The sequence below is a fragment of the Leucoraja erinacea genome, chromosome 8 (genome assembly GCF_028641065.1).
Source record: "Leucoraja erinacea ecotype New England chromosome 8, Leri_hhj_1, whole genome shotgun sequence".
NCBI classification, from domain to species: Eukaryota; Metazoa; Chordata; class Chondrichthyes; order Rajiformes; family Rajidae; genus Leucoraja; species Leucoraja erinaceus.
The window spans coordinates 74,651,670-74,678,721 of record NC_073384.1 but is presented as its reverse complement, the minus strand read 5'-3'; the positions used below and the strand labels follow the sequence as shown (position 1 = coordinate 74,678,721).

The 27,052-nt window shown below is 43.9% G+C and overlaps 1 protein-coding gene across 1 annotated transcript in view; it reads left to right on the top strand.

Moving 5' to 3' along the window:
• Positions 1-27,052, top strand: part of si:ch211-130h14.4 (uncharacterized) — a 118,186-nt gene that overhangs the window by 33,274 nt on the left and 57,860 nt on the right. The window contains exons 3-7 of the mRNA XM_055639991.1: positions 433-576; positions 7,133-7,291; positions 18,088-18,186; positions 19,994-20,129; positions 22,601-22,695. Of these exons, the coding sequence (XP_055495966.1) occupies positions 433-576; positions 7,133-7,291; positions 18,088-18,186; positions 19,994-20,129; positions 22,601-22,695 (633 nt within the window). The remainder of the gene's footprint in view (positions 1-432; positions 577-7,132; positions 7,292-18,087; positions 18,187-19,993; positions 20,130-22,600; positions 22,696-27,052) is intronic.

Here is a 27,052-nt window from a genome sequence, read left to right as displayed (position 1 = left end):
TCGGGACGTCTCTTAGCGGCCCGTAACGCTAACGGCAGGTAATCGGGAAGCGCGGGAAGACTCGTGAAGTTTTTTCAACGTTGAAAAATGCCCACGGAGCCCTGAGTACCTACGAGTGGCTATTACCGTAATTCTCCAAGTTGGAATCAGGGGAAACTCGGGAGAACTCTTGAATTATCTCGTACAGTGGGACAGGCCCTTTAGTCTATCATTATATTTTTAAGTCGAGTTTCACGTCGATCAGTGAAGATGGTGCCGAGGACCCACACCAACCACAGGCTGCTTATTGAATTCTAATAGTGGGTGGCCCCACTTTCTCTCAGAGTCTGCACCTTTAATATGTTTTTATTATTTGAAAAGGCACATAATTTGAGGACTCGACCAATAAAAGGTTCCTATGTGCTCTAATTTGCAGTGATTGTTTTTGTGCAGGGTGACCAAGGTCAACAAACTAATCCACACAAAAGGGACCCAAGCAAATATAAAAGATTGCCCCCACTGGATGAAGATGAAGATGAAAACGATGATGAAGACGTTGGTAATGTCAAAGCCACAAGGAAGGCCCTTCGGGAACAGGTATTCTGCATCAGTACTTTAGTTTAGAGTTACAGAGCGGAAATAAGCCTTTCAGTCCATCGAGTCCGCCCCGACCAGCGACCCCCGCACACCAATATGATCCCACACACACTAGGGACAATTTACACTTATACTAAACCAATTCATCTATAAACCTGTACGTCTTTGGAGTGTGGGAGATAGCCGAAGATCTTGGAGAAAACCCACGCAGGTCACGGGGAGAATCTACAAACTCCGTACAGACAGCACCCGTAGTCAGGATCAAACCCGGAACTCCGTCGCTGCAAGCTCTGTAAGGCAGCAACTCTACCGCTGTGCCACCAGGCCACCCCTAATTATCTTTGAACATTGAACTTTGAATATTGGCCATTTTTTTTCTTCAAATATATCTTTGCGGCTTTACCCTGTTTCTTGGGTGAACTGGCCTGGTTTACAGTGAACAATACAACAGAAAGTTACTGAAGCCATATTGTCCTCATCAAATGCTGTAGTAACTCAGCGGGACAGGCGGCATCACTGGAGAAAAGCTATAGGTGACGTATCGGGTTGAGATTCTTCTTGTCCTCGTCAGTATTGAGGATGATGATTTTGCCAAAGTTTCCATTGACATGCTGATCTTCTGCCATCTTCTTGCTCCCCAGAGAGAACATTCTGCTTCCAATTAACTTGAGTTTGAGGGGAGGTTAACGATAAAGTTGATGGCATCAAGGAGTTCTGCTCACATGCAGGCAGCCCTGCAGCAGTCATCGATGCAGTAGAGAAAAGGTTAGGGGATGTTGCCAGTGTATTTTCGGAACAAGGACTGTTCAACGTAAGCATTAAAAGGCAGGCATCTAAATGTCCATGGCTACACCATTGACTTGAGGAAAGTTTGAGTAGTCAAAGGAGAAGTTGTTGAGGATGAGAACAAGTTCCGCCAGGCAGAGGAGAATGTTAGTAGAGGGGAACTCTTTTGATCTCTGTCCGAGACCTTCCCGGTGGGGAGTGGAGGAGTAAAGGGACTAGATGTGTTGGAAGGCACTGTAGATGCTGGTTTACATCAAAGATAGACACAAAATGCTGGAGTAACTCCGTGGGACAGGCAGCATCTCTGGGTAGAAGTAATGCGTGACGTTTTGGATCGAGACCCTTCCTCAGACTGAGAGGGTGGAAGGAGATGCAGAGATATGGAAGGGTAAAGTGAGACACCTCGGGTTTGATCACTATATTGGTTGCTGAATTAGCAGAGGGTTGGCAGAGAAGGTGAGATTGAACTGATTAAGGGAAGACAGTTGATAATGTGGCAGCAGTTGGAAATAGAAATGTTCAGAGAATGTAAATGTCCAGCAGGGGAGTCCATGAGGAAGGGGAACATTGAAGAAGGGTGAAGGGGGGTCATCATTGGGAGGCGAGGACTCCTTGCCAGAGAAGTGGCGTCGAAGGACGAGAAGCTGAAGCAAAGAAGTCAAAGCCAAATAGCCGAATGGAAACAAAGCCGAAACAACGCCAATGAACCGAAAGGCTGCGTTGCCCAAAAGCAAACTCACCGAATGGCCGCTCTGCCGAAAAGTCAAATAACGGACATGACGTCACCTGGGGGGCAGGACTTGTCAGCGATTGTTCCAGACCCCCGCGTCCATCACATCACTGGCTGGTGGAGACGGAAGGGTGGGGGTCATTTTCCCACACAAGCCATTGTTTGACTTTTCGGCAGAGCGGCCATTCGGTTAGTTGGCTTGTAGGCGGTGCAGCCTTTCCGTTAGGTGGCGTTTTGGCAGAACGGCCATTCGGTGAGTTTGCTTTTAGGTGATGCAGCCTTTCAGTCAGTTGGCTTTTAGGCGTCCCGCTCTTTCGGTTCGTTGGCGTTTCGGCTACGTTTCCATTCGGCTATTTGGCTTCGACTTCTTTGCTTTGGCTTTTCATCCTTCGACACCATGTCCGCACAGGCTATATTCTATGTCACAGCAAATAACATAGGAAGGCATGTACAATCAACAGATTATGTACCTGCTTTTCCAATAGAATTCATGTGTGTAGTAGTTGTATATATGGACTTCAGTAAGGCATCCGACAAGGTTCTGCATGGTAGGCTGCTCTGGAAAATGAGGTCCCATGGGATCCAAGCTGAATGGATAGAAAATTGGCTCCATGGAAGGAAGCAGAGTGTGATGGTGGAAGGTTGCTTCATTGACCGGAGGCATGTGACTAATGGTGTGCCTCAGGGTTCGGTGCTGGGCCCGTTACTGTTTGTCATCGACGTGAATGGTTTGGATGGGAACATACACGGGAAGATTAGAAAGTTTGTGGATGACACAAACGTGGGTGGCATTGCAGATAGTGAAGGCGGTTGTGAAAAATTGCAGCAGGATCTTGATCGATTGGCCAGGTGGGCTGAGGAATGGTTGATGGAATTTAATGTGAGGTGTTGCATTTTGGGAAGACTAACATGGGCAGGACCTACACAGTGAATGGAAAGGTCAGATAGCATCTCTGGAGAAAAGGAATAGGTGGCATTTCGGGTCGAGACTCTTCTTTACTGAGTTACTCCAGCATTTTGTGGCTCTCTTCGGTTCAAACCAGCATCTGTAGTTCCTGTCAATGCTTTTATTTTGATTCAGTCAATTCAAGTGACCAAGGAGACAACAATTGAAATGTGATATGAATATTAGTGAAAAGGTCAAATTAGTGGTTAAAATCACCGAAAAGGAGAGGTTTCTTAGTATAGAAGCTGGGAGAGTAAAGGAATGAAGATATATCTTGGCTTGGCATTAGTAAACACAGCAAAGCAAGGGCCCTCATCTTGTATAAAGCACTGACAAAACCTAAGGCAATATAGATACAAAATGCTGGAGTACCTCTGGGGGTCAGGCATCATTCATAGAGAGACGGATCAGGTGATGTTTCAGGTCGAGACCATTCTTCAGAATTAAGGCAACTCATTTTAAGGAAACATAGAAACATAGAAACATAGAAAATAGGTGCAGGAGTAGGCCATTCGGCCCTTCGAACCTGCACCGCCATTCGATATGATCATGGCTCAACATCCAACTCAGTATCCCATCCCTGCCTTCTCTCCATACCCCCTGATCCCTTTAGCCACAAAGGCCACATCTAACTCCCTCTTAAATATAGCCAATGAACTGGCCTCAACTACCTTCTGTGGCAGAGAATTCCACAGATTCACCACTCTCTGTGTAAAAAATGATTTTCTCATCTCGGTCCTAAAAGACTTCCCTCTTATCCTTAAACTGTGACCCCAGTTCTGGACTTCCCCAACATCGGGAATAATCTTCCTGCATCTAGCCTGTCCAACCCCTTCAGAATTTTGTAAGTTTCTATAAGATCCCCCCTCAATCTTCTAAATTCTAGCGTGTACAAGCCAAGTCTATCCAATCTTTCTTCATATGAAAGTCCTGCCATCCCAGGAATCAGTCTAGTGAACCTTCTCTGTACTCCCTTTATGGCAAGAATGTCTTTCCTCAGATTAGGAGACAAAAACTGTACGCAATACTCCAGATGTGGTCTCACCAAGACCCTGTACAACTGCAGTAGAACCTCCCTGCTCTTATACTCAAATCCTTTTGCTATGAATGCTAACATACCATTTGCTTTCTTCACTGCCTGCTGCACCTGCATGCCTATTTTCAATGACTGGTGTACCATGACACCCAGGTCTCGTTGCATCACTCTTTTTCCTAATCGGCCACCATTCAGATAATAGTCTACTTTCCTGTTTTTGCCACCAAAGTAGATAACCTCACATTTATCCACATTATACTGCATCTGCAATGCATTTGCCCACTCACCCAACCTATCCAAGTCACCTTGCAGCCTCCGAGCATCCTCCTCACAGCTAACACTGCCCCCCAGCTTCATGTCATCCGCAAACTTGGAGATGTTGCATTCAATTCCCTCATCCAGATCATTAATATATATTGTAAGTAGCTGGGGTCCCAGCACTGAGCCTTGCGGTACCCCACTAGTCACTGCCTGCCATTCTGAAAAGGACCCGTTTACTCCTACTCTTTGCTTCCTGTTTGCCAGCCAGTTCTCTATCCACATCAATACTGAAACCCCAACACCGTGTGCTTTAAGTTTGTATACTAATCTCTTATGTGGGACCTTGTCGAAAGCCTTCTAAAAGTCCAGATATAACACATCCACTGGTTCTCCTTATCCACTCTACTAGTTACATCCTCGAAAAATTCTATAAGATTCGTCAGACATGATTTATCTTTCATAAATCCATGCTGACTTTGTCCAATGAATTCACCACTTTCCAAATGTGCTGCTATCCCATCTTTAATAACTGACTCCAGAATTTTCTCACACACCGATGTTAGACTAACTGGTCTGTAATTCCCTGTTTTCTCTCTCCCTCCCTTTTTAAAAAAAAGTGGGGTTACATTAGCTACCCTCCAGTCCTCAGGAACTACTCCAGAATCTAAAGAGTTTCTGCAGCCGTTCAGTGACATCCCTGACCCTTGCACCAGGGAGGCGACATACCATCCTGGAGTCTCGTTTGCGGCCGCAGAAACGCCTATCTATTCCCCCTGACAATTGAATCGCCTATTACTATTGCCCTTCCACTCTTTCCCCCCTTCATGTGCCGCAGAGCCACCCATGGTGCCATGAACTTGGCTGCTGCTGCCTTCCCCTGATGAGCAATCTCCCTCAACAGTATCCAAAATGGTATACCTGTTTAGGAGGGAGATGACCGCAGGGGACTCCTGCACTACCTGCCTACTGCTTTGCTGGCTATTGGCCACCCGTTCCCCTTTCTGTCCTCTTACCTTTTACCTGCGGTGTGACCAACTCGCTGTACGTGCTATCCACGACTTTCTCAGCATCGTGGAAAGTGTTGTAATGTATTCAATCTATTTCTTGAAGTTGGCTTCATCCTTGGATATTACTCATTGATGATATAGTATTGTTAAACAATCATTTTGTGTGCCACATTACCATAATAACATGAAATCTATGTTTAAAAAACGCCAAATGTTATGGTCATAGAGCGATACAGCGTGAAAACAGGCCCTTCAGTCAGAATTGCCCACATCGGCCAACATGTCCCAGCTACACCAGCCTGCATTTGGTCCATATCCCACAAGTACTTGTCTTACTGTTCCTTAAACGTTGGGATAGTCCCAGCCTCAACTACCTCATCTGGCAGCTTGTTCCATACACCCACCACCCTTTGTGTGAAAAGGTTGACCCTCAGATTCCTATTAAATTGTTTCCCCTTCACCTTAAATAATAATAATAATAATAATAATAATAATAATAATAATAATAATAATAATAATAATCATAATAATAATAATATATTTTATTGTCATTGCACATGTGCAACGAGATTTAGTATGCAGCTCCAACCGATGTCAAAAAATAAATAAATAAATGAACTGTGCGACGTGACCAGGGGGGGGTGGGGGAGCTCAGCAGGGCCGGTTCAGAGCCGCTATAGCTCTGGGAATGAAGCTGTTTCTGAGTCTAGAGGTTCGGGCGTAGAAGGCCTTGTAACGTCTGCCGGATGGAAGTAGTTCGAACAGTCCATTACAAGGGTGTGATGAGTCATTATGGATGCTGACGGCCTTCCTGAGGCACCGTGTGTGGTAGATGCCCTCCAAGGCTGGTAGCTCTGTCCCAATGATCCTCTGCGCTCTGTGGACGACACGCTGAAGAGCTCTCCTCTCCGCCTCCGTGCAGCTGAGATACCACACAGAGATGCCATACGTTAATATGCTCTCTGTGGTGCAGCGGTAGAACATTGTCAGCAGCTGTTGGGGCAGACCAGTCTTTTTTAATGTCCTCAGGAAGAACAGTCGTTGCTGTGCCTTCTTGACCAGCGCAGCGGTGTTGGTGGACCATGTGAGGTCCTCTGAAATGTGTGTGCCCAGAAACTTAAAGCTGGACACTCTCTCCACACTTTCCCCGTAGATGGAGATTGGGGCGTATTCTCCATTGTGGGACCTCCTGAAGTCAATAATCAGCTCCTTGGTCTTGGAGGTGTTTAGTGACAAGTTGTTACGTGTGCACCAGTCCGCCAGGTTCTGCACCTCCGCCCTGTATTTTGTTTCATCACCGTTGGTGATCAGCCCAATCACTGTTGTGTCGTCTGCAAACTTCACGATGGTGTTGGTGTCGAATGCAGGAACACAGTCGTGTGTGAAGAGGGAGTAGAGCATGGGGCTTAGTACACAGCCCTGTGGTGTGCCGGTGCTCAGGGTGATAGTGGAGGACAGGTGCGGGCCCAGTCTCACAGCCTGCGGTCGCTCCGTCCTATGTCCTCTGGTCCTGGATTCCCATACTCTTGGCAAGAGACTCTGTGCTTCTACCAGATCTATCCCTCTCATGATTTTATACATCGCTATAAGATCACGCCTCATCCTCCTGCACTCATGGAATAGAGTCCCAGCCTACTCAACCTCTCCCTGTAGCTCACACCCTCTAGTCCTGGCAACATCCTCATAAACCGTCTCTGTATGTTTTCCTGCTTGACAAGAATTAGGCGATGTACCATCTATTTGAGATATCTTAAGACCTCCTTGTAATGTGATTCTTGCTCATTATTTAGCACTACCTGGAGATCTACAAGGACATGTACAGGCTGTGTAAGGCCTTGCGTTTGCACTACAAGGATTTACTGAGCAAGAAGGTCCAGAAGCAGCGGCAAGAGATCAAAGAACGTGATCTTCATTTCCAGCAGAAATCCGAGAAGCAGAAGATTGGACGGGTATGTATAAATAAAGAGCATTTTGCGGTGAGAACAGCCATGCTCATACTTTGCCATGTACTCTTTGAAAGGAATATTTCAATGAATTGTAGAGTTTTTAGTATTATTTAAGAATTAAATACTATGAAACCGCTGACCAACCTCTTGCTAATAACCTGCAGCAAAGTCAACATTCTGCAGTTGATGTCAATGTTTTGTCCTTAGAATTGTGCTTTAAATTGTCAATGGTTTCTGAGATGAGAAGTTCTCATGGAACATTTTCTGGTAAACCAGGTGGTTCTGGACCGCATTACAGCTTGTTAGGAAGGAACTGCGGATGCTGGTTGACACTGAAGATAGACATAAAAAGCTGGAGTAATTCAGTGGACAAGGCAGCATCTCTGGTGAGAAGGTGATGTTTCTGGTCGAGCCCCTCCTTCAGATTCTGGCAAAGCGTTGGGATGAAGCCAGTTTCTGGCAACAGGAGAAAATTACACTAGGTGTGATTTCTAGGAGCCCAAATCAAATTAGGAATCAGGCGTAGTATTCCTTTACTGGATCTTGAGCAAACCCTCTTATCGATTACTAGCTGGTACTAGGGAAAAAAGTTGTTCGGCACGGACTTGTAACCATATAACCATATAACAATTACAGCACGGAAACAGGCCATCTCGGCCCTACCAAAAAAAAAAGTTGTTTCACACGGACTTGTAGGGCCGAGATGGCCTGTTTCCGTGCTGTAATTGTTATATGGTTATATGGTTACAAGTCCGTGCCGAACAACTTTTTTCCCTTAGTCCCACCTGCCTGCACTCATACCATAACCCTCCATTCCCTTCTCATCCATATGCCTATCCAATTTATTTTTAAATGATACCAACGAACATGCCGCCACCACTTCCACTGGAAGCTCATTCCACACCGCTACCACTCTCTGAGTAAAGAAGTTCTCCCTCATGTTACCCCTAAACTTCTGTCCCTTAATTCTGAAGTCATGTTCTCTTGTTTGAATCTTCCCTATTCTCAAAGGGAAAAGCTTGTCCACATCAACTCTGTCTATCTCTCTCATCATTTTAAAGACCTCTATCAAGTCCCCCAATTTTCCGGTGGGCGGCGCGGCTCTGGCCAGCAGCGGCCTCTGCAGTCTGTCCGCGTTTTATTATTTTCTGTCTATGTTTTTATGTAGTTTTTGTTATTTTTATGTTGGGGTGTGTGTGTGTGGGGGGGGGGTGGGGGTGGGGTGGGAGGGGGGGGGGAAACTTTTTAAATCTCTCCCTGTACGGGAGACCCGACCTTTTCTCGTCGGGTTTCCGTTGTCGTTGGGGCCGCAACGTGGAGCGACCTACAACAGGAAGAAGCCGGGGACTCTGGTGCCCTACTCACCTTCGTGGAGCTGGCCGAGTCCGGAGCGGGTGGAGCGGTGGAGGAGCGCTGCTGCTGCTGCTGCTGCTGCGGCCCGACCGGAGAGTTGGAGGCTCCAACTGCGGGTCTGTGGACGGCGGCACCGGGAGCCCGTGGCTCCCTGGAGGGAGACCGCTTTTCGGGGCTCCTGCAACGGCGACTTCTCCCGCCCGAGTTGCGGGGTTGAAGAGCTCCTGGAGCGGGGCCTAACATCACCGCCCCGCGCGGCTTGGAATGGCCGCGGGACTCTGCGAGCGCACGCCGGGGGCTCTAACACCAAGACCCGGTGTGCGACCTCGCACCACCCGGCGTGGCTTTAATGGCCGCGGGACAATCGCCATCGCCAGCCGGGGGCTTTGACTTTGACTCTGACATCGGGGGGGGGGAGGGGGGGGGGGAGAGTGCAGTGGAGAAATAAGTTTATTTGGCCTTCCATCACAGCAATGTGGTGGATGTTTATGTAAATTATGTTGTGTCTTGGGTCTATGTGTTTGTAATGTATGGCTGCAGAAACGGCATTTCGTTTGGATCTCAAGGGGTCCAAATGACAATAAATGTATCTTATCTTATCTTATCTTATCTTAACCTTCTGCGCTCCAGAGAATAAAGACCTAACTTATTCAACCTTTCTCTGTAACTTAGTTGTTGAAACCCAGGCAACATTCTAGTAAATCTCCTCTGTACTCTCTCTATTTTGTTGACATCCTTCCTATAATTGGGCAACCAAAATTGTACACCATACTCCAGATTTGGCCTCACCAATGCCTTGTACAATTTTAACATTACATCCCAGCTTCTATACTCAATGCTCTGATTTATAAAGGCTAGCATACCAAAAGCTTTCTTTACCACCCTATCTATATGAGATTCCACCTTCAAGGAACTACGCACGATTATTCCCAGATCCCTCTGTTCAACTGTATTCTTCAATTCCCTACCATTTACCATGTACGTCCTATTTTGATTTGTCCTGCCAAGGTGTAGCACCTCACATTTATCAGCATTAAACTCCATCTGCAGGTTAGTTTTTTAGTTTAGAGATACAACGTGGAAAAAGGCCCTTTGGCCCACCAAGTCTGCACCAACCAGCGATCCCTGCACATTAATACTATCCTACACATAATAGGGACAATTTACATTTACACCAAGCCAATTAACTTACAATTGCGGGGATCGCTGGTCGGTGTGGACTCGGTGGGCTGGAGGGCCTGTTTCCGTGTTGTATCTCTAAACTAAACTAAACTAAGTCCATACACTTAACGACTCGTAGAGGAGGTTTGGAAACAAGCAGAAGCTTGGCTGGACCACCAGACACGTACCTTGTAAGAGTCGCAAGTCACGAAATTGTAACGTGTACCAGCAACTGATCAATGAAATTCTTCCTTGGTGCAACTTTTTTTTTTTTTTTTTTTTTTTTAAATCAAAAGATTTATTCAATTATTAAAAAATAATATTTACACAACAATAAAACAAGCCAGAACCCACCACCATAATACAATACAAACATATATCCGTAATAAACTACTATACAACTATGATACAATCCTTATTGAGGATACATTCAACACCCTGCGGAGCCCAGCAGTCCCGGAACTCCCTCAGGGTGCCCACATACAGGGCATATTCCCTTTCTAACAGTACCCGGGCACGGACGTAACCCCGGAAAAGGGGCAGGCAGCCGGCACGGGTAGAGCCCTCCGCCGCCTGGCGCCGTGACTCGCGGATGGCCAGCTTGGCCAGGCCCAGGAGCAACCCAACCAGGACATTACTTGGTGCAGCTTAGCAGGCCCGTTAATGTAATAAATATACAATAATCAATGATATATTAAACTAATACCAGTAATACCAGGTAACCATAATAGTGTAGAACTGCAATCCTTAGTACAACCAAAAATACAGTCCATAGAAGATCAAGTTGCTGAGGTAGTGGTTAGTGTTGTGCAGCGTTTTCAAGAGGCTGATAGTTGCTGGGTAGAACCTGTTCTTGAACCTTCTGGCCATGGCTTTCAGTCCCTTCTTCCCTTGTTTTGGTACCATTCAATCAGGTGATCAATTTTCCTCCTCTACTCCTGCTCCACCTCATCCAGGATGGCACGTTGGCGCAGCGGTAGAGCGCTGCCTTAGAGCGCCAGAGTTCGATCCTGACTACAGGTGCTGTTTATTTTAGTTTAGTCTAGAGATACAGTGCGGAAACCAGGCCCTTCGGCCCACTGAGCCCGCTCCGACCACGATGCCCGCACATTAACACTATCCTACACACACTAGGGGCAATTTACAATTTTACCAAAGCCAATTAACCTACAAACCTGTACGTCTTTGGAGTGTGGGAAGAAACCGAAGATCTCGGAGCAAACCCACGCAAGTCACGGGGAGAAAGTACAAACTCTGTACAGACACCACCCGTAGCCAATCTGTCTGTACATAGTTTGTACGTTTTCCTTGTGATCGTGTGGGTTTTCTCTGGGTGTAAGTTCTTAAGTTCTACGGCTTCCGTTAAATTATAAATTGTCCCTAGTGTGTTGGATAGTGCTAATGTACGGGGTGATTACTAGTCAACGCGTATGGGTCAGTGAACTGAAGGGTCTGTTTCTACGCTGTATCTATGAAGTCTAAAGTACTCTGACTCATCACTGTAAATCAGAGATAGACACAAAATGCTGGAGTAACTCAGCGGGACAGGCAGTGGGACAGAAGGAATTCCTTCTCTCCAGAGATGCTACCCGTCCCGCAAAGTTACTCCAGCGTTTTGTGTCTATCTTGTGGTTTAAACCAACATCTGCAGTTCCTTCTTGCTGTAAATCAGAGACTGGGTTCCCTGCAGTGTGAATCCTGTAACCCCAAAGTCTTTCTGTCATCTGGTATGTACAAGTCGGGTGGGTGCTGGACTTCTTTCTGCCCACATCCACAATGTGGGAATTATTGGGGTTGATACTGGCAAAAGTCAAGTGGAAACAACAAATAAATGGCACATTTATAGCTCATTTTACACAGCATCTGATTTCCTCTGAAAATCAATGAGGAACAACCTGCTTTGAAACAGACTGCTATTTTTCTATGAGCCATAATTGGATCAATATCCACTTGAAATCAATTGTGATCCATTGTTTGTATGTGTTAAAATATATTAGGTATAAATCCAGCAGAGGGTGCCAGTCACTAAGATAAGGTTACAGTTACACAGGTGCAGTTTGAGTTTAGTATATTGTCACGTGCACCGAGGTTCAGTGAGAAGCTTTTGTTGCGTGTTATCCAATCAGCGGAAAGACAATACATGATTACAATCGAGCCATTTACAGTGCATAGATACATGATAAGGGAATAACATTTAGTGCAAGGTAAAGCCAGTAAAGTCCGATTAAGGATCGTCTGAGGGTCAACACTACTCTCTGGTTGTGGTAGGATAATTCAGTTGCCTGATAACAGCTGGGATGAAACTCTCCCTAAATCTGGAGGTGTGTGTTTTCACACTTCTATACGTTTTGCCCGATGGGAGAGGGGAGAAGAGGGAGTGGCCAGGGTGTGACTAGTCCTTGATTATGCTGCTGGCCTTGCCAAGGCAGCGTGAGGTATAAATGGAGTCAATGGAGGGAAACGATATAATTCACATAGTTAACTTAACTTGTAATTACAGGATTTATGAAAGGGGTACGTTCATGGAAGAGATTTAATTGAGCTGATTATTGTGAATCGAAAAGGTATTTTGTGTTAATTTTCTATGAGTGATTTGTGTTCCAGAGATTAAATTAACTGCAGACCAACAGATATGCGACAAAGAAGACAAGGGGAAGGATAGGAAGACAAAATAGCTGGAGTAACTCAGCAGGTGGAACAGCATCTCTGGAGAAAAGGAAAAGGTGACGTTTCAGGTCGAGACCCTTCTTCAGACTGAAGAAAGGTCTCAACACGAAACATCACTTATTCCGTCTCTCCAGAGATGCTGCCTGTCCCGCTGAGTTTCTCCAGCTTTTTGTGTCTATCTTCGGTTTAAACCAGCATCTACAGTTCCTTGCAGTGAGGGGAGCAGAGAGGATCATTGGCGTCTCCCTACCTTCGGTACAAGAACTGTTCCAGAGCCGCTGTCTGAAAAAAGCACTGAGAATAGCTAAGGATAGACTGCACCCCCTCCACACACACCTGGATCTCCTGCCATCAGGCAAGAGATACCGTAGCATCAAAGCCCGGTCAACCAGATTGCTAAACAGCTTCCTGCCACAGGCTGTGAGGCTGCTAAAGTCATTCCTCCTGATTCTGCTGCTTTGCACTGACAATTTAATAACTCTGCCACTGGCCACTTAAATCAGCTGCCCTGGATATTTTATGACTTTTGACTGTATTTTAATGTTGCTGTTTTTTACCTGCACTTTTTAACTATTCGTACTGTTTTATCAGGGACTGGATTGTTTTTATTGTTATTATGTGTGAAATGTTCAAGTTATATCTGCGATGCTCCGGTATTCCCTGGGAAATGTCTTCTCATTTTACACTGTACAATTGTTGCTTTGCAAGATGACAATAAAGGTTGATTGATTGATACATATAAGGGGAACTAACGTGTTTAAAATAAACATCACCCTACTTTGTGCAGCACTTTGATAATTCATCTTCTTAAATTGTGCCCTGTTCATGGGGTTATAGAACCTTTGCTTCAACTCCAGTATTGTGGGCTCTTCCTTTAATGTTTTCTTCAGTTTAGTTCAGTTCAGTTTAGTTTATTGTCACGTGTACCAAGGTACAGTGAAAGACTTTTGTTGCGTGCTAACCAGTCAGCGGTAAGTCAATGCACAATTACAATCAGGAGACAGAGGGGATGCAAGGGTTGAAATGAGAGAAATCAATTATCATACCGCTGGGTTGTAAACTGCCCAAACAAAATAAGAGGTGCTGTTCCTCCAATTTGTGTTTGGCCTCACTCTGACAGTGGAGGAGGCCCAGGGCAGAAAGGTCAGTGTGGGAATGAGAAGGGGAGTTAAAGTGTTTGGCAACCAGGTAGGTGATCGCGTATGCCAAGGCTAGAACAGTGAATACTGTGAGGTTGGAGGAGGTGCAGGTGAACCTTTCCCTCACCTGAAAGGACTGTCGGGTCCCTGGACAGAGTTGAGAGGGGAGGTATTGGGACAGGTGGATCCTGCTGGAGGTGGCAAAAAAGGTTGTTGCCTCAACATCAGGTCACGAGCTTCTCAATGTCCTTCCTGTACTGCGTCTGATATATGCCATTTATTGTCACTATACATGTATACTGAGTCCACACCTACAAAAACAGTGAATACTGTGAGGTTGGAGGAGGTGCAGGTGAACCTTTCCCTCACCTGAAAGGACTGTCGGGGTCCCTGGACAGAGTTGAGAGGGGAGGTATTAGGACAGGTGGATCCTGCTGGAGGTGGCAAAAAAGGTTGTTGCCTCAACATCAGGTCACGAGCTTCTCAATGTCCTTCCCGTACTGCGTCTCATCATCATTTGATATCCAGCCTACAATGGTGGTGTTTGACATTAGCTGTTTCATCTCAGCATCTTGTGCGTTTGGTCAAACATTTGCCGTTTGGTCGAATCCCTGTACACCAAGCACCTGGTCCCTGGATTCCACAGCCATAGGGCCATTTTACCATTCCAGACCATTCCTCTTGCTCCCCTCACCAGATCAAGGATCAATTCCCTCACTGAACACAGACACAAAATGCTGGAGTAACTCAGCGGGACAGGCAGCATCTCTGGAGCGAAGGAATGGGTGACGTTTCAGGTCTCCGGCTCTTCTTCAGACGTTTCTCCACCCGAAACGTCACCCATTCCTTCTCTCCAGTGATGCTGACGTCCCGCTGAGTTACTCCAGCATTTTGTGTTTGTCTTTGGTGTAAACCAGCATCTGCAGTTCCCTCCCACTATATCGATTCCCTCACTGTTCATTCCTAGCAGTTCACCTGGGTCTGCAGATGCTTCAGACCAGTGAATGCAGAATATTCATTGTGATTGCCTCCTCAGGGGGAATGTGTAGAAAGGAACTGCAGATGCTGGTTTACACCGAAGATAGACACAAAGTGTTGGAGTAACTCAATGGGACAGGCAACATCTCTGGAGTGAAGGAATGGGTCGATACTGGGTCGATACTGAAGAAGGTTCTCTAACCGAAACATCACCCATCCCTTCTCTCCAGAGATGCTGCCTGTCCCACTGAGTTACTCCAGCGTTTTGTGTCTATCTTCAAGGGGATGTCTGTCAGACCTATTAATGGCACCACATGGCAATGGAAACAACTTTGTAATCTGAAAGGACATGAATGAGAGAGCAGGAGGTGCAGCGGGCAGTTTCTTCATGTCCGATATTGGTGGGATGAGATGACTACCCTGAAGTGAACTCACCTTTCAGTTCTAGTCCATGGGGGAATGGCCCGTGGGACAAGAGATAAAGAATGGAAGATGAAATAAAAACCGTCTGGAAACATTCAATGGGTCTGCCTTCAAACATGAGAGGAATAGATCGGGTAGATGCACAGAGTCTCTTGCCCAGTGTAGGGGAATCGAGGACCAGAGGACATAGGTTCAAGGTGAAGGGGAAAAGATTTAATAGGAATCTGAGGTGTAACTTTTTCACACAAGGTGGGTGATGGAGCAAGCTGCCAGAGGTGGTAGTTGAGGCAGGGACTATCCCAACTTTTAAGAAACAGATAGGTACACGGATAGGACAGGTTTGGAGGGATATGGGCCAACCGTGGGCAGGTGGGACTAGTGTAGCTGGGACATGTTGGGCGGTGTGGGAAAGTTGGGCCGAAGGGCCTGTTTCCACACTGTATCACTCTATGACTCTATGAAATGTTATCTCTGTGCAAGTGCTGCCTGGCCTGGTCTACTTGCAGCAATTTCTGTTTCATTCTCATTTTAGTCTCCAATTTGTTTTCATTTTCAAAGAATGAAAGTCGATGACACAATGAACAAGAAGTTGAATTATTTTTAAGTTTAATCAATTCGACTTGTTACGAGCTTGAGCGGAGGCTAGGGAATAACATCCTAGCTACTGGGCCTGTCCCACTAAAGGCGATTTTTTAGGCGATTATCGGCGACTACGACAATGGAATTCACCGAAGTCAGCGACAACGTACGTCACGTGACGACAACCTACGCCATCCTGGCGACAACGTACAACAGCACCTACGTCAGGAGAAGTCAAGCTACATCAAGTCCACGGCCGTCGACTGTCGCCGAAACGTTTTGAACATTTCAAAATCCAGCGGTGACCAGAAAGACGCGACGACTCTTTGGGCGACTGAGGAGACGACTCACGACCATACAGGCGACACCCTGGCGACCGTGTTGCGGCAGTCTAGTCTCCTGTAGTCGCCTAAAAAATAGCCTAAGTGGGACAGGCCTTTTAGATGAAGAAACCCAGCATTTAATTTTGTTTGTCACTGCACTTGACACTGGAGGGCAGCAGACAGCCCTGATTCCACAGTTATTGTCATGTAGTTCTTTGCATCCTTTGTCATGCATCATGTGGGTCCTGGATGCGCATAGGGTACAGACTACGTCTGAGTTGTAATACACAACTTCAGAATCAAAGGCATGACTGTAACTGCTTTAACTGTATGTTACAATTGCCTTGTTTAATGAATAAGGCCAACTGCAGAATTTAAAAATAAATGCTTTCTTTAATAATTTGTTTAGTCATGAATGTCCATATTACTGCAAATGAGCAGAGAATTTTTAAAAATTGCGTCTTATTACCTTCTATTGTTGGCTTTTGAAATTAGGGACAATATAACAGGTAAACATTGACCCGAGTCTGAGAAAAACTTTCCTCAGTCTGAAGGAGGGTCTCGACCAGAAACGGTGCCCATCCCTTCTCTCCAGAGATGCTGCCTGACCCACTGCATTACTCCAGCATTTTGTGTCTACCTTCGGTTTAACTCAGCATCTGCAGTTCCTTCACTACACATTGACCTGAAGTATTGAGTGATTTACAAACTCTTGTCTGAGAATCACTTTCCAATGTTCCAATGTTACCTACACCCAAGCAAATCCAAACCTAATTGCATTCAGGTTTGAAATTATGATCAATATGCAATTAATGCTACACTATTATGAAGCATGTGCGAGCATGAGCATATGTAAACAATATATTAATAGTAGTGGATACAAAGAACTGCAAATGCTGGTTTAAACCAAGGATGTTACAAAAAGCTGGAGTAACTCAGCGGGACAGGCAGCATCTTTGGAGAGAAGGAATGGGTGACGTTTTGAGTCGATGTAAAGCAAAGATCCTCCAGTGAGCAAGATTGTTCACTCAACGAAAAATACATAGTACGGTCATGGGCAGATTCATGGGTAATTTTAGGCCCCATTTCCGTAACCGGCTTCCGTCTCCGCACCAAAGATCCCGTAGCGGAGCAAAGATACTAGTGCGGAGACGGAAGCTGGTTATGGAAACATCCTCGTAAAAATAAAAGTTCTTTGGTAAAAATCTTCTCCTCATTTTCAGAATTATAACTTATTAACACAAACTGGCCCCCTGCAACGTTGAGTCGGGTCGGGTCGGGTCGGGTTACTGAAATGGATGGAAAAAAGGCCCACGTTCCGTTCCGTTCCATTGCGTACTACACGCCAGCCCATTGCATTTAGCAGGAGCGGTCTATCTTGCTCCGCTATAGGATCTTTAATGTAAAGTGCCGGAATAACTCAGCAGGTCAGTCAGTACCTTATCCATGTGCTTCAGAGTTGCAGCTTGACCTGCTGAGTTTCTCCAGGGTACACAAAATTGCTGGAGAAACTCAGCGGGTGCAGCAGCATCTATGGAGCAAAGAAAATAGCCGACGTTTTGGGCCGAAACCCTTCTTCAGACTTCTCCAGCACTTTTGTCCTTTTGTTTTATATTAATAGTATAGTTTAGTTGATGGAACCAAATATCAAGCCACGAACAGTGAACTTTCGTCAATGGTTTTGAAATACTTCTTTCAGGTGAACGAACAAAATTGTACATAAAATAAACAATGCAGAAAACGGGAGAAATGCATTTAGCCTAAACAACTTCAGAGAACTCTGAGGACATTACCAAACCTTCAGTTTCCTTTCTCTTGTAAGCGGCAGAGTTGTTTTGCTGCTAGTAATTGCTGCTTATTGTGGTTGGTAATGAAAAGAATGCAGAAAAGGACTACAAACAGTTTTATAGGTTTGTCAGCAGGGATCTCTCGGTACAAATTACTGGATAAATGAAACAGCCTGTTGTTTCCTCAGTTAAAATGGTGAGTTATGTCAAAGGAGGAGAGGTGGAGCAGCAGCAGCAGGCAGTGTTAAGGTTACCTGCTGGGTCCTAATTGGTGGCCAGTGTTGTTAATGGCTTCCTGTGGCTGAGTGTTTACATGTCATTTGCCTGGTGCTTTATATCTCAGCTACCAAAACCACTGACCATTCTTCTCTCTGTCTTTTTTTTTACAGAATAGTACAAGGCCAATGCTTGGTCACCAGTCCGAATTTTGTCCGCTCCGTCACGATATTGAATATCTCAAGTCTGTTCCAAAGTCACATTCTTACATGGTATTTTGTTTTTTTTAAGCACTTAACTGAAAAAAAATCTCAAAACTCTTTAATCAATTGTCATTCAAATTTCATAAGTATAGCTGCTTTGCAGAAACTCAAAATATATGTTGTAGATTTTAGCAATCAAACTGATTATAACTTTTAAAAAATATTTCAAAATTACTATAATCCCAGAAGAAATTAATATTTATAATGTCTTATACATTTTAGAAACTCTCCCAATCATTCTGTTCCTGTCTGCATTCAGATTTTTGCTGAAGTAAACAAATATAGATAGACTTCTATTACATTGGCCTCTGGATTTCATAGAGTACTTTATAACCAATGAATATTTGCATCCAGCAAGTTCCCATCAATAAAGCAACCAGACAATTCATTAATATTGATTAAGGACAAAACATTGGCCAAAGCAGTAAAGCAACATGTCCGGAGTGTGCAGGAAGGAACTGCAGATTCTGGTTTATATCGAAGGTGGACACAAAATGCTGGAGTAACTCAGGGGGACAAGCAGCATCTCTGGATAGAAGGAATGGGTGGCGTTTTGGGACGAGACTCTTCTTCAGACTGTCTGAAGAAAGATCTCGACCCGAAACGTCACCCATTCCTTCTATCTGGAAATGCTGCTTGTCCCACTGAGTTACTCCAGCATTTTGTGTCTATTCAACATATCAGGAGTGGTCTGTTTCAATGTAAAATCAAGTGTAACCAGTTATCCTGCTTCCCAGAATCCATATTTATTAAGATTATCTATTTGTTCTCGTTTTGTTAAAAACAAATTAGGCATGTGCTCTTGTATAGCTCAGTAGGTGAGGACAAAGCACGCACTGAATCACAACCGCATCTTCATCTTGAAGTTGTATCTCATGCTTGATTTTTTAATGATCTTAGACTAGCTCAGATTGCTGCAATGTATACCTGTGAGAAAATAACTAGTGAGTACTGTTGCATGTAGCTTCGATAATGTACCTCAGTAGAGAGCACGGGTCGGGAATAAATGTGATCAACCATTATTTGGGCATTAGATTAACAGTGACGTGGGTTATCACAAGGATGCATGTGCAAGATTTAACATAGTAGAGTCATAGAGTGCTACAGTATGGAGACAGGCCCTTCATGCCCACACCGGCCAATATGTCCCAGCTACACTAATCCCACCTGCCTGCGTTTGGTCCACATCCCTCATAGTTGTCCCATCCATGTACCTATCCAAATGTTCCTTAAACGTCGCAATAGTACCCGTCTCAACTACCACCTCTGGCAGCTTGTTCCATACACCCACCATCCTTTGTGTGAAAAAGTTACCCCTCAGATTCCTATTAAATCATTTCCCCTTCACCTTAAGCCTATGTCCTCTAGTCCTCGATTCCCCTACTCTGGGCAAGAGACTCTGTGCATCTACCCGATCTATTCCTCTCATGATTTTATACACCTCTATAAGATCACCCCTCATCCTCCTGCACTCCAAGGAATAGAGACCCAGCCTACACAACCTCTCCCTATAGCTCACACCCTCTAGTCCTGGCAACATCCTCGTAAATCTTCTCTGAACCTTTCAAGCTCGACAATACTATCTTTCCTATAACATGGTACATGATTTTTAAATATAGATTTTGAACAGTTCTAAAAACACCAACAAGTTGTAAATATCTAATGCGATGTTTAAATGAAGATTTAAAACTTGCATTGGGCATTGAGGACTTTTTGGTGAGTTTTGAGAACTGGTCAACACATTGGAGAACAAATCATTGAAAGTTGATATTGGCTTGCCCACAAACCTCTCCTTCTATCTCCCCTTTTTGTCCAGATTGTGGAAGTACAAGACCAACTAGTCAAGAGTGGGATTCTGAAAAACCAAGAAGATTATGAACATTTCTGGAGGTTGCTAAAGCAAAACTCTCGTTCGCATTTTGAAACAAAACTCCAGGATGTAAAGTTAAAAAGTTTAGTTACTTGACCTTTTTCATTGATTGAGTAATGCAAGTCACGTGTGGGATGCTGCACAGAGCTTATTCTAAACAAGGGTCTCGACCCGAAACGTCACCCATTCCTTCTCTCCAGAGATGCTGCATGTCCTGCTGAGTTACTCCAGCTTTTTGTGTCTATCTTCTGTTTAAACCAACATCTGCAATTCCTTCTTACAAACTTATTCGTTCTAACTGAGAATATATATTGAGGTCATCAGTGACAGCAGCTGAACCACTCAGTGTGGATCACTGGTCAGCGTGGACTCAATGCAATGAAGGGCCTGTTTCCATGCTGTATATAGAAACAGAGAAACATAGAAAATAGGTGAAGAAGGAACACATTTGGCCCTTCGAGCCAGCAACACCATTCAATACCATCATGGCTGATCATCCTAAATCTGTACCCCGTCCCTGCTTTCACCCCATATCCCTTCATTCCATTGGCCCGAATCCCTTGATTCCATTGGCCCGAAGAGCTATATCTAATTCTCTCTTGAAAACATCCAGTGAACTGGCCTCCACTGCCTTCTGTGGCAGAGAATTTCACAGATTCACAACTCTCTGGATGAAAAAGTTTCTCCTCATCTCAGTCCTAATTGGCCTACCCCTTACTCTTAAACTGTGACCCCCTTGTTCTGGACTCCCCCAACATCGGGAACATTTTCCTGCATCTAGCCTGTCCAATCCCTTCAGAATTTTATATGTTTCTATAAGATGCCCTCTCATCCTTCTAAATTTCAGTAAATACAAGCCCAGTCGAACTAAACTATATCTAAACTAAATTAAAACGAACCCTCATCCCATATCTTCCTTGCCTAAGACTGGTCAAATCCACCTCTGGCTTGCCTCTGACTTTGCATCCTCTTAAGTCTCAAGTATTTTCTGACACCTGAACTTTGTTCAAACCCTTGCCCACTGCCCTACCTTGGTACCCCAGATGTAAATAAATGCCTTGCTATTAAAGTTCTCCCGTGTCACCCCCTCATCCTCTAACAGCGGCATCAGAGATCTAGTGTTTCTAGATTTTATGCCGATCTCCAATTTTCATTGCTTCCAGTACTTTGAGGTGCCTAACCCTGGAATTTTCTGTTTCAACTTATTTAGTTCTCCACTCCCCTTCTTTGTCTCTCCTTGAAACCTGAGTAATTGACCATGCTTGTGTTAGTCAAGAGTGTTTTATTACCATACCTCCCAGATAGAACAATGAAACTCTTACTTACAGCAACACAACAGCAAATGTAAAGATAGTACACTATAACCAATATAATGAATAAGAAAAAAGTTCATTGTGTGTGTATATACACACATACTCACATATACATACATATATATATATACACACATACATTATATTCAGAAAGTATTCAGACCCCTTCACTTTTTCCACATTTTGTTACGTTACAGCCTCATTCTAAAATGGATTACATTTTTTATCATCAATCTACACAGAATAATAAAAAAGTTTAGAAATTTTTGCAAAGTAATTAAAAAGAAATGACGGAAATATTACATTTACGTAAGTATTCAGGCTGTAACAAAACAAAATGTGGGGAAAGTGAAGGGGTCCGAATACTTTCTGAATGCATTGTATACACATACACACACACACACATATATGTATAGAATCAAATACACAGGACAAGATGTTAAGAAGTCCCTTGTGCCAATAGGTGGGGAGCATTTCACGACATTCGTTGATTGTTGAGAGTGGTAGACGCTCAACATCGGTGGAGGGCGGGGGGGGGGGGGGGGGGGGGGGATACGTATATCTTGGCCTGGGTAACCTTCAGGACAGTTGGGCACAGTTCACATGATCAGTAGCATACCCTTGCGTCACTGGATGTTTCGGCCTTTTAACATTATACACCCTCCACAAGGGCGGCCCGCTGCAGGATGATCAGCCCTCAGCGCGTGTCCTGTGTCCCGTATTATATATACACAAAAGCACACATTTAAAAAAAACATCAATAGTGCAATAATAACAATATTAATCCGCAGTTCAGAGCTTATTGGAGGTTGTAGTGTTTAATAGCCTGATGGCTGTAGGGAAGAAGCTGTTCCCCAACCTGGTTGTTACAGTTTTCAGGCTCCTGTATCTTCTTCCCAATGGCAGGGATCTAATCAGCGTGTGGCCAGGCTGGTGTGAGTCTCTGATGATGCTGGCTGTCTTTATGACGCAGTGACTCAGATGGTGTGGAGATCAGTAGCAGTGTTCGCCACTTTGTACAGTCTTCCTCGTTCAAGTTGCAGAACCAGTCAATATGTGATGCATCCAGTCAATATGCTCTCTACTGTACACCAGAGAATCCTCTTGACACAATCTGTTCAGATCTCCTTCTGTGATTTAGTGCAAATTTTGTCTGGTGTACTCCTATAAGGCAGTTGAGGATACTGTAGGTTCTCGTGCCAAAGACATAAGATAACTTCCACTTTTCCTTTGCTCCTAGTGAATAGGTCACCACCCTACTCAAAGACCAGACATGTACAGCAGCAGGCCGAAGGGCCACGCGTGGGCAGAATGAAAATCAATCTTTCCACAGATGTAAGTCATTTGTTTCCATAAAATTGCACCAATTAAAATACATATTTAATATATGTATAATAATATATGTGTTTAATAATCTGAAGAAGGGTCTCGACCTGAAACATCACCCATTCATTCTCTCCAGAGATGCTGCCTGTCCCGCTGGGTTACTCCAGCATTTTGTGTCTATCATCACTTTTCATAATGCACGCTTGAATGTTCCTGGTGATGTTTATCATATAATGTTCTCAATATAAATCTTTTTTTATTAATTGTATTGAATTGGTAGTATAAATGGCTTCTGCAGCTTGAAGTTCAAATTTATTGTTCCTGCAACCTTTGGGGCTTATTTTCTTCTCGCCTTGCTTGGCCCAGAAGCGATTCAATGGCCTCCCAAGTGACTGCTATTTACACATGAGGCTTGGTGTTCTGTTTCAGCAGGATGTTTGCTGGGAGAGGGAATCACAGCTGGTCCCACACTCTTTCTATTGTTCACTTGCGCATTTTTCAGCAGAAGTCATTTACATGAGTTAGACACAAAAAGCTGGAGTAACTCAGCGGGACAGGCAGCATCTCTGGGGAAAAGGAATGGATGATGTTTCGGGTCGAGACCCTTCTTCAGTCACGACTCGAAACATCACCCATTCCTTCTTTCCCGCTGAGTTACTCCAGCTTCTTGTGTATATCTTCAGTTTAAACCAGCATCTGAAGTTCGTTCATACACCATTGAGTTGCTGGATAGCGAATAAGGAATGGGAATCCAGGGACATTTCAGACTGCTACCACTCCTCTAATGGATAGTGACAAACAGCAGGAAACCTAACTATGTCGTGTTCCTGCTGGATAGCATCAAAGAGTGAGAAACCTGGTTTTTAATCTCTCTCCTATTTCACGGAACATAATGGCGACTGCTGAGATAATGGGATCTTTGGCTTAATATATGATGGCTTAATATATGATGTTAAGGCTTGGATAGAGTAGATGTGGAGAGGATTTTTCCACTAGTGGGAGAGTCTAGGACCAGAGGTCATAGCCTCAGAATTAAAGGACGTTCCTTTAGGAAGGAGATGAGGAGGAATTTCTTTAGTCAGAGGGTGGTGACTCTGTAGGATTATTTGCCGCAGAAGACTGTGGAGGCCAAGCTAATGGATATTTTTAAGGCAGAGATAGATAGATTCTTGATTAGTGAGAGATATTATTAAGAGATAAATCAGCCATGATTGAATGGCGGAGTAGATTTGATGGGCCGAATGGCCTAATACTGCTCCTGTGACATGACGTTATGATCAGCACATTTAGCATTTCTTGAAAACATTGGTGTTGGTCAGAGAAATTTATACTTTGAGATGCACAACTGTCTGAAGAAGGGTCTCAACCCAAAATGTCACCCATTCATTCTATCCAGAGATGCTGCCTGAACCACCGAGTTACTCCAGCATTTTATGTCTTATCTTCGGTGCAAATCAGCATCAGGGAAGTTGTTTTTACAGATCTGGTTAGAGTGTAAGTTGAGTATCTCATCTAATTCTGGCCATCACACTTTGGGGAAGATGGATAATGAAGGTTCAAAGTTGAGAGCCATTTGGGAAAAAGATTTATGGCCTGGGATATGCTTCCAAGGAGGACAAATCAACAAGGTGGTAGGTTTGGGAAACTGCTAACCGTTCATATCTCGTTGGAGCAAAGGAGAAAGTAATGGATGGTTAAATCAGAGCATTATGAAGGTGTAATGTTAAAATATACAAGGCAGGAATCTGGAGTGGTGTACAATTTTTCCCTTTAGGAAGGTGTTGGTATTTACTAGAATGTTGCCTGGGACTAGTACAGGATAGGTGGATTTAGGGCTCTTGGAGCGCAGAAGGTTAAGTGATAGAGGTCTTTTTGCATGAATGTGCAGAGCATTGGACAAGCCACTTTGAGAATAGGGAAGATTCAAACAAGAGGACATGACTTCAGAATTAAGGGACAGAAGTTGACTTGACTTTTGAGTGGTGGCAGATGAATGAGCTCCCAGTGGAAAATCAACTTTTTGACAGAAGGGGGAGGGTTGATGACAGGCTGACTAACACACTGCTAGCAGGATTGTGCTGTGCGAATTATTTGCATTGGCATTTAATATTTCTCTATACTATATCAGATATATAACAGCATTGAAAATCGGTAGTTGTGCAGCAGCAATATTATACTGTGTGAACCCTGGGATCGGGTCGGTAGAAGACTTTAAGATGGCAACCAAATATAATTTGAGACCACCTTGCATGATCCTTGTGCAAATCTAAAGTACAAGTAGTTTATGTGTTACAGTGACAGTTAATTAATGAACTAATCAATTAATGAATTAATTGTAATCAATGAATGAATTAATTGATCGATTTCGATTGATGAATTAATTTATTAGGCTATAAATCAATCACAAAAGTAATTAATTAATTAATTGATATTAAATTACAGATAGTTTATAACATTCCCAAAATATGTGTTGGTCAGCTGTTTACGGTTTCCACCCCCAGGGTGTAGAGTAGGCTGAAAGAATGATAGATTTGAACGGGAACCCTGTGTATAAATCAGCAGTCTGTGTGTGCTAATGCTGATACATCCACCATCGAGTAAACAAAGTCGAAACACTAGAGGCCAGTGGTTACATATTGCAAAATGGAACAGAGAGTTGGTTTCACCCTATGTAGTGATTTTTTTCAATGTCAATTAAAAATAAAGATGCCATTAAATGGGCATTTATGATCTTGCAAGAAAAAATGGATAATAAATGTATTGATGGGTGCAAAGGAGAAAACAGAAGGCTAGAATGTATCTCTGCAATCAGTATTTCAAACACTTTGCAATTCTGAACCAATGGTTTTTATTTTTCAAATACCATCTTTAATTACCCAAGCATGAAGATATTTTCCATTTTTCCGAGCTACATTTTTATCATCTCATCTCAGGTTTATTTTAAGCGCTCGTAACCTAGTTGATGTGACGGTGGGGGGGAGCTTGTTTGGAGAGAGAAGTCGGATGAAGGGAAGACTGCTGGACGTTGAGACAGCTCCAGGTTCCCCTCAGCTATGGCGCTCTTGTGTACAGACCCGCAGCTGTGCTCCCGATGATGAGCTGGAGAGGGTTGGGTACTTCACACGCCAGTGTGACCGAACATCAGTCTTCCAATCCTCCAGACGTGGCAATATTTCTCAACCCTGCTTGTCAGGTGATTGCTGAAGGCAGTTAAAGGTCTAATTTGCAGGGCACATTCCTCCTTCGGGTACTGCATGATCTGGAAGAAAGTCAGTGAACATCTTGTGACAGTGCAATCATCCATTCCATCACACTTGTTTATTTTCCTGCATACCCATTATCTTAAAATCGTATCAACATGTAATAAAGGTATATAATCATAATTTGGAGCCCATTACTAGATTAAATAGAGCCATTTTAAAATAAAATCTTATTAGCATTTGATTTACTCCTAAATGATGTTGTCTTTACTTAATCCCATAGATCTATCTTGCTTTCTGTGATTTTTATATTTCCATGATATTTGTAATATTGTTTATATACAATTATGACCATAACCATATAACCATATAACAATTACAGCACGGAAACAGGCCATCTCGGCCCTACAAGTCCGTGCCGAACAATCATTTCCCCCTAGTCCCTTCTACCTGCACTCATACCATAACCCTCCATTCCTTTCCCATCCATATAACTACCCAATTTATTTTTAAATGATAAAAATGAACCTGCCTCCACCACTTCCACTGGAAGCTCATTCCACGCCGCTACCACTCTCTGAGTAAAGAAGTTCCCCCTCATGTTACCCCTAAACTTCTGTCCCTTCATTCTGAAGTCATGTCCTCTTGTTTGAATCTTCCCTATTCTCAAAGGGAAAAGCTTATCCACGTCAACTGTATCGCTCTCATCATTTTAAAGACCTCTATCAAGTTCACCCTTAACCTTCTGCGCTCCAAAGAATAAAGACCTAACTTATTCAACTTATCTCTGTAACTTAATTGCTGAAACCCAGGCAACATTCTAGTAAATCTCCTCTGTACTCTCTCTATTTTGTTGACATCCTTCCTATAATTGGGCGACCAAAATTGTACACCATACTCCAGATTTGGTCTCACCAATGCCTTGTACAATTTTAACATTACATCCCAGCTTCTATACGCAATGCTCTGATTTATAAAGGCCAGCACACCAAAAGCTTTCTTTACCACCCTATCTACATGAGATTCCACCTTCAGGGAGCTGTGCACAGTTATTCCTAGATCCCTCTGTTCAACTGCATTCCTCAATTCGCTACCATTTACCATGTATGTCCTATTTTGATTTGTCCTGCCAAGATGTAACACCTCACACTTATCAGCATTAAACT